We start from the raw sequence: 18319 nt of genomic DNA on the forward strand, positions 1-18319 counted from the left end.
TTTTTTTTTTTTTTTTTTTTTGCTATTCAAAAATTGAAACCCCTGAATTCTGGTCCATTCTTTTGTGTGAGATGTAGCTGTTACAGCTTTTTTTGGGGGGGGGTCCTCAGCTACATGGGGGATTAAAGCACCATATGAAGATCTGTTTATTGACCAATTAGTCCACCAGGATGCTCAACTTTTGTAGCAGGTGGATTATAGGATTGTAATAAATGCTATGTAAAATGCACTCTGTCCTGCTATGGGTATTTACTATGTAAATGTACTTTTACTCCTTTGTGCATAAAAATATATACAAAAGCAACATATAAATGTGTATGTAGGTTTTCCCGGAATAAATAAGGTAAGTTTAATATACAACTTAATTGTAGGCATGTATACATTATAATAAAAATGAAGCACTGGTTAGTATCAGATGGAAGGGAACTCTCTAAACACTGACTTTTTAATTTAAACCTATACATCCATGTTGTTTTAGTGGAATCAGCAGCTTCTGCTTAATGCTGGTGAGAAGGGAAGAGTGTTCATCGGGGTGAGGAGGTGTAGCTCCATGGCAGAGTGCACGCCTAGCACGTGAAGGGCCTGGATTCAACCCCTGCACCACACACACACACACACACACACACACACACGCACGCACACATGCACAATTAGTGTCTCAGCTGCCTGCATGGTCCCACTGCCCTGCTTGTTACCAGCTGGTCCGCATGGTGTATTCTCATGGGCTTCTGAGGAGGACGACTCTCCTGGCCGGGGCCCTCTCCCTTGCAAGGTCACCAGGCAGAGCAGGGTGTGACCACTCGTCTGTGTGCCCCAGTGAGTAGTGGGGGCTTCTCACCATTTCTGTACATTTCAGTGACAGAGGCAGAAAGCGACTGCAATCCTATCCTTTGTGGGAAGAGTTCTAACTTAAATTCACCAGGCCAAAGGGTTATGTTTATTATTGTTATTATTTTTTGAGACATTTTTTTCTTACTATGTAGTTCAGGCTGGGCTTGAACTCATTATATAGCCCCGACTGGCCTCAAACTCAGCTATGGACCCACACAGGACCCATGGTACAGGTGTGTGCCACCATGCAGGGCTCAAAGAGTTTGTCCTTTATTTATCCCTGTGGCCTCAGGAGAGATGGCTGATTACTGGCTCCTCTGAGTGGTCTCCAAAACCTTTCAGCCATCCCCTGGTGGGTGATTTGATCCAGAATCCCCTGCAGGTATCAAAGTCTGAAGATGTCCAAGGCCCTGACATAAAAGGGTGTAGTATTTGCATATTATCGACACAAGCTTTCTTCAAATCATCTCTGGATTACTTATAATACCTAAAACAATGTGACTACTGTCTAAACAGTGGCTCTTTTGCATTTCTTAGCGAATCATGACAAGAAAAAAGTCTATACATATTCAGCACACAGGCAGTTTTTTCCGGATACAGTATTTTCTATTGGTGGCTTGGTGAATCGATGGATGCAAAACCTGTGGATCTATATTCCGGGGTGACCCCCCACCGTCTCTCAATACAAGTCACCTTGAGTGGATAAGCCCGTACGTTAGCCTACCACTGGCCTCTCTTCTTGGTGCAGACACTGCGCCTCTCAAAGGTGTGCACCCCCAGTAGGACAGAGAAAGAGGAAAGGTGGAGAGAGTCCCAGGAGACACCTGGGGGCCAGCATGATGTCCCCTGGGAGGAGATCAGAGTCCACACCACAGCTGTGGTACTGCGGCTTCCCAGGTGAGCCCTCACTTGAGAGTCAGGATGTGTTTTGATTTTGGGGGTTGAGTTGCCTGGTGAGACCAATAGAAAAAGAAGCCTCTGGCCTAGAGCTTACTTCAGTGTAAGTTTCTAAAGTGTGCTTTTAACGAAAACATTTCCAGAAGTAGAAGAGGAAACTTTAAATGACAGAGGAAATTAGTAAAAATGTGAATAGCAGAAGGAAACAGCTTAAAAGAAAAATCAGTTGACAAGGAGACAGACTTTCTGAGTGCATCATGATAGGAAGAATAAGCCCACCGTGAGTGCTCCTAATTGTCAAGTAGATACACGTGAGAATACCAGGAACTGCATCTTTGGAGGGTGTGATCCCAAGGAACCCGCAGGGACCCAGAGGGACACTTTAGAACTGTCAAGTGAAATTATACTTGGGACAGGCAGCCTTTGAGTGGGGAGGCTTTTTAGCAATCAAACAGTGTTTTGGAACAAACTAAATTGTGCATAAATATATAAAATGGGCAAGCAGGGTCATTGGCAGGGGTGGTGCAAGAGCGTAGCTGAGGGATCTCCAGGATGTGCCTGGGGTCCTTTAGAATATTTATGGTCACTATTTTACTTTACACGGCTTAGAGGACAATCACTCCTTGTTTGTTCCTAAATCTCTGCTTTTGTTTCAGCTTTTATATAACTTTATATTGCTGTTGGGGAAAACGGAAATAAAGATGGGCCAGCAACTCCCAGGAGGGGGAAACAGGCATTAGAACATCCTCCGCTGAGAACTCAGGGTTGGGCAAAAGGAGCGACATTTGCCAAACACCCGACCTTTTGGAGCTCCTTTTCCTATTCCTGTGGGCCTTACAGAGTAATGGCCATTGAGATCCAGTCACTGGTGGAAGAAACAAACACACAGTCATTTGTTTTGTGTAAGTGATGTCAATTCCACCGGCACTGAAGAGTAGTAGAGGATAATATTATACACTTTGTCATAAGAAACCTCACAATTCTCCAGCAGCTAGGAGACTTCACAATTGATCAGATACTTCTCCATGCAGTTTTTCTTGTTTTGACCCATTTATAAAGCTCTGATTTCATTTACAAGTTACAAGGACATCAGTGTCAGGTAGCAATCCCACCGGCTTCACATGGGTGGTGACATTCAGAGGGCAATTTTATCTGGCACTGGAAACCTGCTGGAGTTTTCTAGATCCATCTTTGTTTTCAGTTCAAAGACAAAACAGGGATGTAGCTCAGTGGTAAGGTGGTTGCCTCGTGTGTACAAGGCCCTGGGTTCCAGCTCTAGCAAAACACACACACACACACACACACACACACACACACACGTGCGTGCACACACACAGACAAAATAGGAAACGCCGTAGTGGAAAATGTTACCTTTTAGTTCACACTCTTATAATCCCTTAGTCCTCATAAAATAAACATTCTAAAGTATAAGCAGTGGGAAATAATGTAAACTCTGCAGAAACAGAAAATAAATTAGTTCCTTTCAAACTCAGTGGAGGTCCTTTGCTGAACACTGCACACTCCGTTGCAAATAAAGTCAGCAAGATGACTTGAACGAAGTCTTTGGCCTGTGCCACCATTTCTCCAACATTGCATAACAAGCATAGTTCGCATTCACTGTCTTCTCCAAGTACAGTGAAAAGGCAGTGCTTCAGGAGCCTGAAAAATAGAGAAAAATACATTTTTTTTCAGTGGTTTAAGAACTGCTTTTTCTTCTTGGTGTTAAACTATTACTGGAGTATGGCTCTAAAGTCTGAGGCCAAAGGCTAATTCAAGAGCCGAAAAGTGACTGTTCGCAGGGCGAGGCCAGGATCCCTGTGAGATGTGGGCTCAGACTCGATCCTGCTCCACGACCCCGAGTCCGCTTGGCCCCTGCAGCAGCATCCAAGCTTCCCAAGAGAGTCAAGAATCTCTGTGACTTCCGGATCCAGGACCTACAGTCTGCAGGGTGCTCAGACTGTTCAGGGTCTCAGAAGACGAGTTCGGCCGGCTGCTTTAGACTTCTGCAGCAGGTCTGAAAATGGGCGTGGGACCGTGTGGAAGCGTGTGGACCTGGCGCTTGTTATTTAATGCTTTGTGCTTTCTCCCAGAGAAAGTTCTGTGCCCATCTGGAATCCTGCAACCTTGTTGAAAGGTAGTGATCAGAGTCCATCTTAAAAACAATAAATACAAATATGTTTGCCACTCTGGGAAAAGTGTGATTGCAAGTATGTGGGCTTTCATCTGAATTTATACAAGCAAGGATTTATCTGTGGGCTGGGAGAGTTCACTCTGCTGAAACAGGACGCTGGCCTCCCACGGATAACTGAAAGGGCTGGCGGCAGAGGGGATGCTTGATTAGTTTAAAGGCAGAACACACTGACGCAGGGGGTGACAGGGACTTCAAATACTCCCCTAACATCTGACGCTGAGTCGGGGGAGTAAACAAAACAGTTACTACAGGCACAACAACCACAAGCAAAGGAAAACAGTTCAGAAGTGCAGACCCTGCCCCCACCTCAGCGGCTCTAGTGACGCTCGACAAGACGTTCAATGAATCCCAGCGGTACTGGGGGCTGCCGGGCAGAAGGTGGGCTGGGACTGGAGAGGACCTGGAACAGGGCCCTCCATGCAGTAGGAGGTGGGGCAAGACTGCTACACAGTGAACACAGCACCTCTGAGCCCCACGGTTCTGTCCTAGGGGGCTTCTGGTCTGTGGTCCCAAACTGTAAGGAAACCCGAGGGCTTGGCAACAACATTGAGAGCCTGATTACAGGTGAAAAGCAAGTCAGACACAACAGCTAAGGTGAGAATAAACAAATGAATCAACTGTTTATTCAGTGGGGGAAAATCACTTTCCGAAGTTACTCAGTAGGTAAGTATTTTGGAAGACAGAACATATGAAATGTTCTATTTTGGTATGGGAATTATAAGAAATCAAAACTTTTTTTCTTTTTCCTTTCCTCTTTCCGGTGGGTGCTGACTCCACTGAGCTACATTCCGGGTCTTTCTTTCTTTGCCTTCCCTCCCTTTCCTCCTCCTCCCATTTTTTCCTTCAGTACTGGGGACTGAACTCACAGCCCCACACTAAGTTTCATTTGTCCCCAGTCCTTTGTACTTTGACACAGCTTCTTGCTAAGTTGCCCAGACTCACACCTGTGACTGCCCCACCTCAGCCTCCGGAGCACTGAGAATACACGCATGCAACACTGGCCTTGGCAGGTTGAAGGGGAATTAACAGGGAGTCATCATGTAACAACTGTTACGCGAGCTTCAAAAGACCTCATTTTAGTCAGATAGGAGAGGTTTAATGATCACTGCCTTTTAGATGCCAGGGAAGCTTATTTCAGCGCTGAGGGCTCCATCCCCTTGGCCCTGCCTGGCACCTGGACAGGACTGTGGTGTACTGGGGTCTGGGCCACTGCCCTTTTCCCTGAAGCACGATGCGACGGGCAGCCTTTGGGCTGCTGTGTGAAAAAGGCCCAAACCGCAGAGCCCCACTGCTCTGTGTGGGCACGCTGAGCCCTGCGACGTGGGTGCTGGGTGGGAGAGGCCCTGTCTGTGGAAGGGCTGGCACGAAGCCACTCAACTAAACAATAATTTATGACTATTACGCATATTTGATCATTTCCACCCTGAAGGCAGTTCAGGGGTGAGATGAGCCGGTATCATGCTCTGTGCTGTGAGTACCACTCCAGAAAAGCAATTCTTTGGCAAATAACTAACATATATAACCGAGCTGGAGTAAGTCAGATTCCATACTAAACGGAACTTTGAAGGAAAGCGGCACCTCCATTTTTTAGGAACTCTGCCAGACTTTATTGTGTGTTCATTTGAATGAATCCTGCCAAGGCTCAGAGAGATGTAGGTTCAGAATGAGAAACAAGAAACAGGAACACATGCCTCCAAAAACAATCATTTTCAAACAAAGGCTGAGCAGCCCATCGGTTTCACTGGAGGAAGTTTGTTTTAATTAGTTCTATTTAGCGACATCCAAAAGAATGACTCATGCCCCAGTCTAACTACAGTGAAAGCACCCCAGGGCAGCCTCAGGACAAGGAGCCGAGCTCAAATTCGGGTGAGTTCTTGGATCTCACACAACTTCCTAGAGGGTGAGGTGAGCAGGAAAGGCAAGGTGAGGAGGGGACGGAAGGAAAGTGTCATCAACCGCAAGCAGTTCTTTTCCCGCGGTTCCCTGTAGGAATAACGGATGTGTCACCCGGAAGCGAGGTCCGGGACGACCTGCAGTCTGGTCCCTGTGACAGCAAAGGAAGTGGACCGGGAATCTCCTTTTCTGATGCCCAAACTGGTCCAAGCTGTCTGCTGCCCAAGATTTAACATCTTAATGTCCCCAAACCTCTGACTACTAGGAGCAACGGTCCTTGAATCCTTGCGAGAGGCACAGGAAATAGAAAGAATGCTTTGCTGCATCGTTCTGTTGAGGAGCCACTGAGAGGGAACATTCGCTGTATAGAGCGGCTCTGTCTTAGGACACTGGATCCACCTGCCATTGTTTAAGCAGCGTCAGTGATGGTGTGGAGGTGCTGGCTGGCCAGCCCAGACCGGGGTTTAGCAGCTCACACAGAGCTTAGGTAAATGGGGGGGTGTCATTCAAGTAGAGAATTAAGTAAGACATAGCCCTAATCACACTTCATCTAAGAAGAACCTGGACAAAGCCACAGCTTTTAATGCTCAAATAATTATCTTCAGTCAGCGAAGACAGTGAAGACCCATCTCACTGGGTCGATGGCAGCACTGTGGATGGTGCAGGTGACAACACGACAGGAGCGGCCTGAGAGGAGAGGCAGCGCTGCACAAGGGCCGGCCCTCAGCCAACAGCCCTCGGTGACCACAGAGGATGTCTCGGTGGCCTTTGGGACAACACCTCTCCCGGAGAGGGCTGTGGCCATCTGTGCAAGGTGCCCAGCATTGCCCGGCACGGGGAGGCCACTGCCACAGCCTGGCGTCCTGACCACAGACTGCTGTGTGAGCTTCAGATAAAATCTGGACGAGCGTGTCTTAGGTCTCTTAAGCAATAAAGGATGTGAGCGTGTGCATGTGCTCGTGAACTTCAGGGCAGGTCCCCTGACACTACTTGAGTCTTAACTGCAATAATTATGCCATAATTGGGCTCATATGACCTCCTTGGAGAGCAAAGGAAAATGACCAGAATCCTGGAAAAATGCTATTCAAGAGATGAGAGAACAAATGACAGAAATGTACCATTTAAGATTCTTGACCTGAAAAGAGATTAGTTAGGACGAGGCTCAATTTCTGGTTTAAAGGAATGATACTGGTATTTTCCCAAGGCCTGGCTGGGAAATGCAAGACATTTACAACATACAAAGTCACAACAAAAGACCAAAATAACACTGTTATCAAAGTGCAGATTTATGGGTTTCTTTGTGAAACTCATTCGCCCTATTTCATTTTCTAGAGTTTTCTTTCTTTTTCTTCTTTCCTTTCTTTCTTTTTTTGTTTTTTTGAGATAGGGTCTCACTATGTAGTTGAGACTCACCCGGAACTCACTACGTAGCCCAGGCTGGTCTAGAACTCACAGCGATCCTCCTGCCTCAGCCTCCTGAGTGCTGGGATGACAGGCGTGTGCCATCACGCCCAGGCTTTTTTTTTAAATTTTGAGATAGGGTCTCACTATGTAGTTGAGACTCACCCGGAACTCACTACGTAGCCCAGGCTGGTCTAGAACTCACAGCGATCCTCCTGCCTCAGCCTCCTGAGTGCTGGGATGACAGGCGTGTGCCATCACGCCCAGGCTTTTTTTTTAAATTTTGAGATAGGGTCTCACCAAATTAAATTTTCAGGCTGGGCTTAAACTTGTTGGCTTAAATTATTTTCCATCAGACTTGTGATCAGCCCCCCAGAATGCTGGGAATGCAGGCGGGTGCCACCATATCCAGCTAAGCTCCACCTTCTAAAACCACAGAGACCACGAGGTGCAAATGTCCCAGTGTCTACTGCTGTGTCTCTCTGCCCCACAGGGTCAAGTTGGAAGATCTGCCCATTTGGCTGTGTCTGTCCGTACAGAAGGGTCTAACAACCAATGTGCCACAGTCAAGTGTGGGGGGTTGAATGTCTCCCCCACCAAATATGTTGGGAGTCCTAACCCTGGGCACCTGCTACAGTGACTGTAATTGGAAACGAGGTCTTCTGCAGAGTCATCAGGTCAAGATGGGGCTGAGCCTGAAACCAATCTGACCGGTGTCCCCACACGAAGGAGAGACGGCCATGTGAAGATGGAGACACAGGCGGGCTGGGGATGTAGCTCAGTGGTGCTGTGCCTGCCTCGAAAGTGCAAGGTCCTGGGTTCCATCCCCAGTACTGGAAACAAACAAACAAACAAAAAGATGGAGACACGGGGGACTGCAAGGTGACGAGGGGAAGAGTGAAGTGAAGGGAAGGTCTTGTGACGTTTCCGAGGGACCACAACACCTGCTCAGGTGACACCTCGACCCCAAGCTTCTAGCCTCCAGAACTTCAGAATAGGTTTGTGTGGTGCTCAGTTACCCAGTTTGTGGTACTGTGTTATGGCAGGACGAATACACCATGATTCCTCTAGCAGGATCTTACTCTGTGCCCAGAGATGAGGGGTAGGAAGGTAGGAAAACTGTTTTACATGACTGGATCTTGATTTCATGTCTGAAATAAGAATGATTTCACTGGGTTTCTTTGTTTGTTCTTTGTAAATACATCCGTATTTGGAGATGGCTAGATTTGATGTTCACTGGACTCAAGTGGCTACACTAAGGGCCCTGAACTGACTGTCTAACCGCATGTCCGCATTTGGGAGTGGACCCAAGCCATGCACAGCTGTTACGTGGGAACTTGTAATCAAGGAAGAAAATTACTTATGGCCTCACTTTTATAACAAGTTTCAGAAAAAAACAAAAAGCATTTGAACTGCCAAGGGGAGTGTGTGTGTGTGTGTGTGTGTGTGTGTGTGTATAAGTGTGAAAACACAACAGCCTACCTGGATCAAATCCTGTGAAGGTTGGATTACATTAGAACAAGCCTTTAACTTGCTCTGTCTCTGTGTCAAGATCGATGTCATAAAAGCAGGGCCGAGTGGGCAGTCCTGGCATGGTGCTCATCTAGAGGAGAAAACAAAGTGATGTATTATCAGCAAATGCCACAGAGAAATCACATCAAACACTGCGTGTCTCATGACACAAGACTATAATCCAGTACAGCCTCGTAGGACTTTACATTATATATGTATGCATCTCTTTAAATTTACCATCTGCTATTTGTCTTTAAGGAAATTAAACAGAAGAAGTAGATGCTGACACCCTGTAAATTTAGACCGTGGAGTTTCCACATGATTGTACAGTACACTGCAGGCACCAAACAGCGATTTTCTAAATCTTCTCTTCTAAGTTAAACTGGAACTCCATCAAGACCAGCCTCTTCAATTGCAGGGGGTGGCGGGTATGGGCGAGGCTTTCCCTTGACATCAAGCTTCCTCTCCAGAAGCAGTAGGGGCTTCTGTGAAACCTATAGCGCTTGGAGCTCGGTGTGAGGACGACTGCCTTCCAGACAAGAGTCACCTGCCCACCTGGACGAGAACCCTGAGGACTGAGGACCTTCTTTGCACTGAGCGCTTTACCTGTTCTGTCCTCTCAGCAGCCCATGAGGGAGGTCCTTTTATTATTGTCCTATTACAGGAAACTGAGGTGTAGACAGGGTAAGTGGCCCAGTCACACACACAGGTAATAGGTGCCAGAAGGGCAATCTGATGGGTCCGAAGTCACATGACTCAGGTGACCACTCCCCCATGTCACTCTAGGTTTTGCAAGGATGACTTCATTAAGCTCCCAGCACCCCTGAGCAAGTTACATTCACGTCACATGGTTTTATTTTAGTTTTTCTTTCAGGACTCAAGATTGAACATGGGACCTTTGCACTGAGCTATATCCTTAGCCCTTTTTAATTTTTTCATTTTTGAGACAGGGTCTCATGCCTCAGCCTCCCAGAGTGCTGAGATTACAGATGTGGGCACCCACTAAGCTTCACTTTATAGACGCAGATAAAGACAGGGACACAGCTGGGTGTGGTGGCGCATGCCTGTAATCCCAGCGCCCACAAGGCTGAGGCAGGAGGATTGCTCTGAGTTTGAGACCAGCCTGGGCTGCATAGTGAGTTCCAGGTCAGTCTCAACTACATACTGAGACCCTGTCTCAAAAAAAAAAACAAACCCAAAACACAAAAAACAGGGCAGGTGCTCAAGGACATGGCTTATGAGTGGTAGTGACAGGACGGAAGCCAGTTCTTCCCTGCTTCGCTGTGCAGAGTCTAGAGGTCTCTGTCACCTGAGTCAGAAATGACTGGTGTGCCCAGGGGGAAGCGCTGCTTCTCCTGGGGGTCACGAACTGCCCCAGAGTCCAGACCCGAGGCTCCCAGATGGCCCTGGCCTTCTTTGTGCTCACAAAGCATGGTGGTATCGGATCACTTCCGGGCCGAGGCTCGGCTTTGCTCGGCCTGGTTCCTGGGTCAGGGGCCTGCCCTGGCCGAAAGCTCTTCAGGGGAAGGAGGCGTGATGGAGCCAGGGCTGCACGGCACCCAGGCAGGCCCGCCCCTTCCCACCCAGGCAGATGTGCTCAGTGGCTGAAGACTGGGCTCTCTCACTCCCTACTCCCCTTCTGTAGGGACTGGGACCTCCCTCTCCCGCACCGCGTTGTGAGCGGGGACCTATCAGAAAGGTGCCGGATCAGGTCCTGCAGGTACAGCAAGGCCGGGGGAGGTGGGCGCACTGTGCAGCTGCAGGAGCGCAGGCCCAGACAGTCAGCCTCACAGGGCCCTCGCCCTTCCCCTTCGACTCTGGGACAGCACCTTTCCACCCGAGCAGTAGGTGTCAGAGCAAGTGTGGGCACCCGTGGCCTCATCCACCGCTCCTTGCCCTACTGGGATGGGGGCTGGAGAGTGGGCTGGGGCAGGGCAAGCAGAGGCAAGAAGCCCTGTGGCAGATGGCAGCAGGCTGCTGTCCTCCTAAGTGCACCGGACTGTGCTCCAGGTACGATGCTAGCTAAAGCGGCTTCTAGATTTGCCTGGAATATAGGTCTCGTTGATAACACACTATGGGAAAAGGCATTCTGGGAGCAAATAATTGACTGTAAGTAAACTTCTGATTTCCAAGCTGCATGTTGGTGGGGAGTTCCTGTAATTAGAAATTTAATGTGTGTGTGGCTCCCTTATCCTCCTACAGGGACTGTTCTAGAAGGGGGATAACAGTTTCTGGTCTCTATAGTCTCTGGTTTCTACAATGGCTGTGTACAGCTGAGGACACACCAAAAAGGTAACCACGCTCAGTGTTTTAGTGATCAGACGTCTAACACAAAGGAGACTTCAGGTATGGCAAGTGGGAAGCATTTATATACTTTCCTAGTTGCCTGGTGCGACCATTAATCCTGGTTGGTCAACTTTACTAGATGATCAGATTACTATAGCTGATCCTAGTCCCTTCCTCTCTGGCACTGTTCCCCTGTTCTACTTCCTGGCCTCCATGAACCAAGCAGCTTTGCCACACCCTTTCGCCATGATGTTCCTGCCCTGCAGCCAGCCGACCACGGACTGAATCTCCTGAACACAGGAGCGAAATCAAATCTCTCCTCCTTCAAATTGTAGGTGTCAGATATTGTGTCTCAGCAACAGAACCGATTTCTATGTCTGGGTTACAGTGCATGCCAGATCTCTACAGTGATTTCCTTGCCTAAATGCATTTTTTGAGGTGGAATTTTAAGGCATTTTAAAGGGTATCTTAAGGCATCTGTATGATCTGTGTGGGGCTATGGGTTTGGAGAAAAGAACAGCACTTATTAAGAGGAAGAAATGAATGATACCCATGCACACCAATACTGCCCCCTCTTTTAACTTTCTGGGTAATTCATCATTCACTCGTAAAGTCCTTATGCAGACTGTATGGCAGCTACAGCTCCCGAGGCTACCACACTATCTGCTCTCGGGAAGAATTCAATACAGGCAGGGAGAGTTTAATTCTTTTTGAGGTGAAAAAGACCGAGTAGGATCCTGAAGGCTGACAAAGCCAGCAGTGGAAGATTCTGTTGTAGAAAACCCAGCTATCCCACATGCTTGTTCACACGCTATTTCTAAAGACCGAAGATTCTCTACCTATGACTTTTAGCTGATGAAAGGCCCCAAATGACAAAAGTAGGGTACGACTCGTCTCCCAGAGTCAGATCTACCAGCTGCCATGAATCAGAACGTGCATCTTTTGGTCATTCTGATTATGTCACAAAATTGGGAGCTAAAACGTTAAGTGCAGGAAGCATGAGAAGGCTTTCCTTCATTTTCAACTTATTTCTTTTAAATGGGAGGAAAACATGAGTTTTAATCAGAAGATAGCCACGTTTTTTTCTGATGATGCAGTATTCACTTCCAAGAATCAGGACTGCTTATTTGGGATAAACAAGAGCAGACAAGAAACCACACAGAATCCAGAGAGACTCCCTGACCTGGGAATAAACAGCCATCTCCAATAAGTCTACTTTAAAAATGAAACTATTTCTGCTGAGCAAACACAATGTGGGATTATATTAACAAGACCGCACACATTTCACATCAAATTCTCCACTGATAAAACACTGTTACCCAGAGACTGTAACCCCCACCCAGGACTCAATACAACACTAAAGGAAACAAAACAAAACAAAACAAAAAACCCAGAGAGCCCCAGGGAGCTGACGTCTGGCCACACGCCTGGGTCCCGGGCCCTGCGTAGACTTTATCTGTGTGCCCTCTACAGGGGCCTCCTGCTTAAAACAACTCAGGAGCCACTAAATTATACCTACTTGTCATACAGCATTAATGGATTCTTTCACAAAGGCCGAACCATGGGCCTTTGCCCTTTCCGATCCTAATTTAAACTACAATGACTTCTAACTCTTTACTGATTTGGGGTTCACATAACTTATTTTGGGGAAATGATGAGTTCTACCAAGAGCCTTTATGAACATAAAGACCAGTAAAGATAATGGTTATATGTTTAAAAACAAGTCACTAAGAAGTCAAAGAATAGTCTTGGTATAAATAGAAAAAACTATTAATTCTGTTTTATAAGGCAGTGCAATTTTAACTTGTACTTAGCTAAAATACCACTGCAACTAGTTTTGTCGTGCTTATGAAATAATCTATTCTGATTTCTCCTTAAATCTAATTTTTTCTACTGAATAAATCTAAGTTTTATTTTGGTTTGGAACAGTACTAATATTTTCCCTCATTAAATTTATCGGTACATTTTAGGTACACAATACAGTTACATCCATCATTGGGATCTTGTACCTTTACATGCTGTATCTTGGGTCTTATTTTTCCCCATTCCCCTGCCTTCCCGTCATCCCCCCACCCTACTCTATTTACTATGACTTTGTTCCCACTTTTTCCTTTTCTCATATTTTTTCTTGTCCCTTCCCCTCCCACTTCCCTTACTCCTTTAGACCTAGAAAAGTACTAATATTTTTATGCACATTGAATTTGTTCCGACAGTTCATGATCTGAAATGGAAGGAAATCTTTCTAAACTTTTCTTTCCTCTCCCAAAAGATCACTGATACAGATCATTTTTCTTTTTAGTTTTTGGTACCGGGTATGGAACTCGGGTCCTTCTGCTTGTGAGGCAGGCGGCGGAACCACTCAGCTAAATCCCTGGCCCATAGATCATCTTTCTAAAGTACTGAACAACTGCTAGACCCAGTGGTGCGCGTCTGTAATCCCAGTGGCTCAGGAGGCTGAGGTGGAAGGATCGAAAGCTCCAGACCAGCCTGGGTAACTTCATAAGATCCAGTCTCAAAGTAAAAATGGAAAGAGAGGGGCTGGGGATTTGACTCAGTGGTGCCTTGCAAGCACAAGGTCCTGAGTTTGATCCGTGGCACCCCTCCCCCAAAAGAAATAAGTTGTACAAGAAAGAGAGCTGAGGGTCTATCTCAGTGGTAAAGTACTGGCCCAGAATGTGGAAGGCACTGAGTTCAATTCCCAGCAGTGCAAAAAGAGAGAAAACAAAACAAAACAAACAAAAAAACCAAAACAAAACTGTTTAAGCAAATTACAGTGGAGACCAGGCTGGAAGAATCCCTGAGCAGACAGTACCATTTACAGGGGCCTAGGCCTGGCTTCACCTACAACCAGTACAAGGGAAGCTGAATGTGAGATATATCTATATCTATATCTATATCTATATCTATAATAAATGTTATATTAAAGAAAAACAGAAATTATGCTCAACCAATCAGAAGTAGCCATTTACAGAACTAAGGACTTCCCAACAGGAGAAATCAACTAAGGCAACTGTACAGTTGAACCCAACACATGTTTTCTTTGCTTTATTTGTGTCCCTCTGTCCAATGCTGGGGCCACTTCTGGTGTGGGGCTGGCTCAACTCACCGACCACTGTTTGCTCAAATAAACTTAAAAAAAAAAAAAAAACGAAGCGTGCCTCAGTGTACCTTTCAAACACTACATCATGATAGGATTTAAGAAAATGATCTTTTTTGGGGGGTGGTTTGAGACAGGGTCTTACTTCCTAGTTGAGACTGTTCTGGAACTCACTATGTAGCCCAGGCTGGTCTCGAACTCACAGTGATTCTCAGCTTCCCGAGTGCTGGGATGACAGGCGTGCGCCACCATGCCTGGCTCCCAAAATAATCATTTTAAATGAAATCACTCAAAAACTTCACATCTTTTTTGTTGTTGTTGTTTGGTATTTTTTGGTACCAGGGATTGAATTCAGGACCTTGTGAGGCAGGTACAGGGCCACTGAGCTAAATCCCTGGCCCTATTTGTTTTTTGAGGCAGGGTCTCATTATGGAATTCAGGTTCTCTATGAACTCTCTGTGTAGCCCAAGCTGGCCCTGAACTTGCATAGATCCTCCTGCCTCAGCCTCCCCAGTGCTGGGATTACAGGTGTGTACTACCATGCCTGGCTTTTAACATCTTTATTAAGCAAGATGTTTTCTGAATTGTTAATACAAATGCCTGGCAATATTAGGCCCTTAATCTTTTAAAAAACAGATGAGTAGAATTGGAGGATGATTAGCTAGTAGGATCCAAGCAAATAAAAAGAAAGCTTCTCAGGAATTAGTCTTTTTCTTTGAGTTTCTTCCCTTTTCCTTCTTTGGGTGTGAGGAACAGAATGGTTTATATCCAATGGACATTAGAGAATGATACAAGGATAATCATACTACAGGATGATGCATGAGGGAAACCAGCCCAGGAAAACATCACATAACCAAGGGGAAAGGAGAGGTATTACTGCTACAGCTGGAGTTTCTACTTGCTTGACTCAGCAGAGACAGAATGTTCTCTTCCCTGAACAGTTAAGTGGTGCACTGGAAAGGTAATCTAGAGTCAGGGGTCCGGGGGAGCCGGATGTGGATCTTCACAGAGGACACACGTCTTTCATGGTGGCTGATCAGCTTTGTAGCATGGGCTCTCTTGAGTTCCTGTGACCACGAAAGGTCAGTGATTCTGCTTTCACCTTAGCAACCTTTGCGAGGGCCACCATAAGGACACTGAGGTCACAGGACCGGTCCCTGCTTCCGGGGACCTGCTGCCCACATGGAATAGACCTAGAACACCTTTGCTTGTTAACTTACAGAAAATCTTTCTATTCTTCACTTTTATATGAAAGGTATGAACTGAATGAGTTCCCAATTTGTAACTCCTTATGGTGGAACTCATGTTTGACTACTATGAAAATCACCATACTGTGCTGGTACAACACAGCTCAAATTATTCCAATATATAATATATATATTATATTATAATTATTCCAATATATGTCAATGCCCTTGAATGAAAGACTGAACAAGTACAGTTGTTTGCTCTTGGAATGAAAGGAGCCTATAAATTTCTCAGTGTTAGGATGCCTGTCTCTAACTTGTCTATTAGATAGAAGTAACATTTCCCACATAAAAATAAAAAAGTCCTTTTCCAATGTTGCTTCCCAGAGGTCATCACTGTGAACCATTTCTTAAGTGCCAGGTAATTTTCTATTCCTGTGCATGCATTATGGCTGTATAATATACATTTCAATGGGTATGGACAGAAATTGGAAAGTATTCTGAAATTTGATTTTCAGGGGGATAAAAGTTTAAAATGGGTACTTGGATTAGTGTCTAAATAAGACAAGACGCTGGAGGGGGCTGCTTGTTGGAAAACGAGAAATCTGCTATAGGGAAAGAAAAAAGGATGTGAAACCGGGTTAGTCTGAATGCTCAGATGGAGACAAAAAAAACAAAAAAAACAAAAAAAACAAAAGTTTTGCTTCACAATTTTAGACTTGATTTCTTTTCAACTTTAGCCCTCAGTTTGATTCCCAGTATTGCACACAAACAAAAACCAAAACAAAACAAAACAAAACAAATGAACAATAACAAATCTCAGGGAAAATAAACCAGTGATAATTATATTTGAAATTTTGCTATGGTAATTAATTCTAGTAGTTTGGCAAAATCCAAGACAGACAGTTCCAAAGCAGTGCTGCTGGTTTCTCTATTACTTACAGGCTTTGTTTTCATTCATTCCCAAAAAGATACACAAAGGCTGCCACTTCACAGGTATCAAGCCGTGGCAGTTCCTTCTTTGTCTGCAATGCTGGGGATGGAACCCAGGGCCTCCCATGTGGCGGACAAGTGCTGTTCCACCGAGCTGCCGCCCTGGCCCTTTCTACTGACTGTATTTTGGGAGAGTCTCACTATGAACCGCCCACTAAACTCAAGCTTGCAGTCCGCCTACCTCAGCCTCCCCAGTAGCTGAGATGACAGGCGTGTGTCACTGTGCCTGGGTATTTACATTTTATTTTTCACATTTCCACACCCTGTGGAGATTCTTCCTTGCCTTCTGTCACTGCACCAGGATGACCATACTCGAGACTTCCAGTAGCCTGTGAGACAGATGAGGGGATGGCTTTTCCACTCCCACTCCCAGCAGGGAGATGGCTCCACACAGGTGTGTGCATGGGCCCCAGGTGCAGTCAAGAAGCTTGAGGGTCCCAGGAATCACATCAACCTTGCAGGTGTGGGCAAAGATCTTTTCTGCCTTACTGGGAACGGCTGAGCCACTCCTGTCCTGTCTGCATCTCTTGGGTTAGCTGCTTCCCCGAGCTCTGTAAATATGACATAACAATGCCTACACGACCATGGACATTTTTGAAATTAAAGTGAGATAAATAAAGGACTCTACTGTCTCATTCACAATATTCATTCTTCTATTTTATTATCGAGTATACAATTTCCTATGTGAAAAGAAGGTTATTTAGGACAGAAACAGAAACGGAAAACTTCAAAGCAAATCTGGCCTATGACTATATTTCTTTTATGGGGAAAAAGAGTTCATTAGTTTTATGAGACTTTCCCTAACTTTTAAAAAAAAATTTTAGCTATAGAAACTATCTCAAAAAGCCACATTTGGTGGGGATGTAGTTCAGTGGTAGCTCACTTGCTTAGCGTGTAGGAGGCCCTGAATTGATTCTCTAGTACAAAAAAAAAAAGAACATAATAAAAATCCAAACCAGAATATAAGCCATACTCTGCGGTCTCTACTTAAGTCAGCTGAATCTGCAATCAAACTCTAGAGCCAAAACCTGAAGTATTCCGGGGAACAAGGGCAGCTGGGATCACGGACACAGACGGACAGAGACAAAACACCCAGCAGTGTCACTAGTGAGCAGAGCCAGGCGTGACCGGGTGGTCAGGACGTGAAGCCGTCTGAGGTCCGGGGAGAGCTGTGCGGAGCAGAAGCAGCGGCTGCATCTTCTCCCAGCATTTTCACCCATCAGCCGTCTGGCCATGGGCTGCACACCACGAGAACCTTTACTAGCTCGGAGGAAACAAACCAACTTAGTGATAGCCTTCATGATCTGGAAGCTTAATATTAACTAACTGAATTCTGGTTTCTGAGAAGCTCCTCCCTGAAAATGAACCGATGCTCTGGGTATGGTTTTACCCCAAGGTCCTACTGGCAATGAGGTCACTGTTCCGTGACCCATCTACAGAGAGGGAAGATGGACGAGAAAGAGCGGAAAGTGTGCGGGGGGTGACGGCACCGATCCGACTCAGCAGCCTGCCCCTTCTCTTCACGGATCCTGTCATCAGGGACACAGCTGCTCTGCTGAGCCACGTCGTCTGGATGTTTGAATTTTTTTGGCAGTGCTGGGGATCAAACCAGGCACTTGTGCTCTACCACCGGGCAACACCCCAACCCAGCCTAGTTTTGCATCTCTTGTTTTCATCCCCGATCTCTTGATTCCTGCAAAGCTGCTTTCAAGAGATAATAAACTGCTGCGCAGGAAAGCATAATAATCAGGTCTGTTGTTCAAGTTTCCCTTTTATGCCTCTCTTGGCCCGATGGCAGAGGGGGTCTCCGGGGAAGCACAGGGTGGGGAAAGTGGGGGTAGAAATGTCCTCATCTCATGTTGACCAAGACTCTCTGACTTAAGGCATCCAGGACCACCCTGAAGCTGAGGGACTTGTTGCCACCGTGACCTACCCTGCTGTGCAGTCTTCCTGTAGGCAACTCCGACGGGACCCTGGTGGAGTGCTCAGGAGGTAAGCCTGGCTCTAGAAGTGATTTCCTGTCTGCTGTGG

At 46.1% G+C, this 18319-nt stretch overlaps 1 protein-coding gene across 1 annotated transcript in view; it reads right to left on the reverse strand.

Moving 5' to 3' along the window:
- Positions 1-3076: 3076 nt before the first annotated feature.
- Mthfd1l (methylenetetrahydrofolate dehydrogenase (NADP+ dependent) 1 like) overlaps positions 3077-18319 on the reverse strand; it is a 186607-nt gene continuing 171364 nt past the window's right edge. The window contains exons 26-27 of the mRNA XM_033763312.1: positions 8696-8816; positions 3077-3387 (exon numbers count right to left, since the gene is read on the reverse strand). Coding sequence (XP_033619203.1) covers positions 8727-8816 — 90 coding nt within the window. The 3' untranslated portion in view covers positions 3077-3387; positions 8696-8726. The remainder of the gene's footprint in view (positions 3388-8695; positions 8817-18319) is intronic.

Source organism: Fukomys damarensis, unplaced genomic scaffold (genome assembly GCF_012274545.1).
Source record: "Fukomys damarensis isolate Sample0158 unplaced genomic scaffold, DMR_v1.0_HiC HiC_scaffold_14, whole genome shotgun sequence".
In the NCBI taxonomy this organism is placed as follows: domain Eukaryota; kingdom Metazoa; phylum Chordata; class Mammalia; order Rodentia; family Bathyergidae; genus Fukomys; species Fukomys damarensis.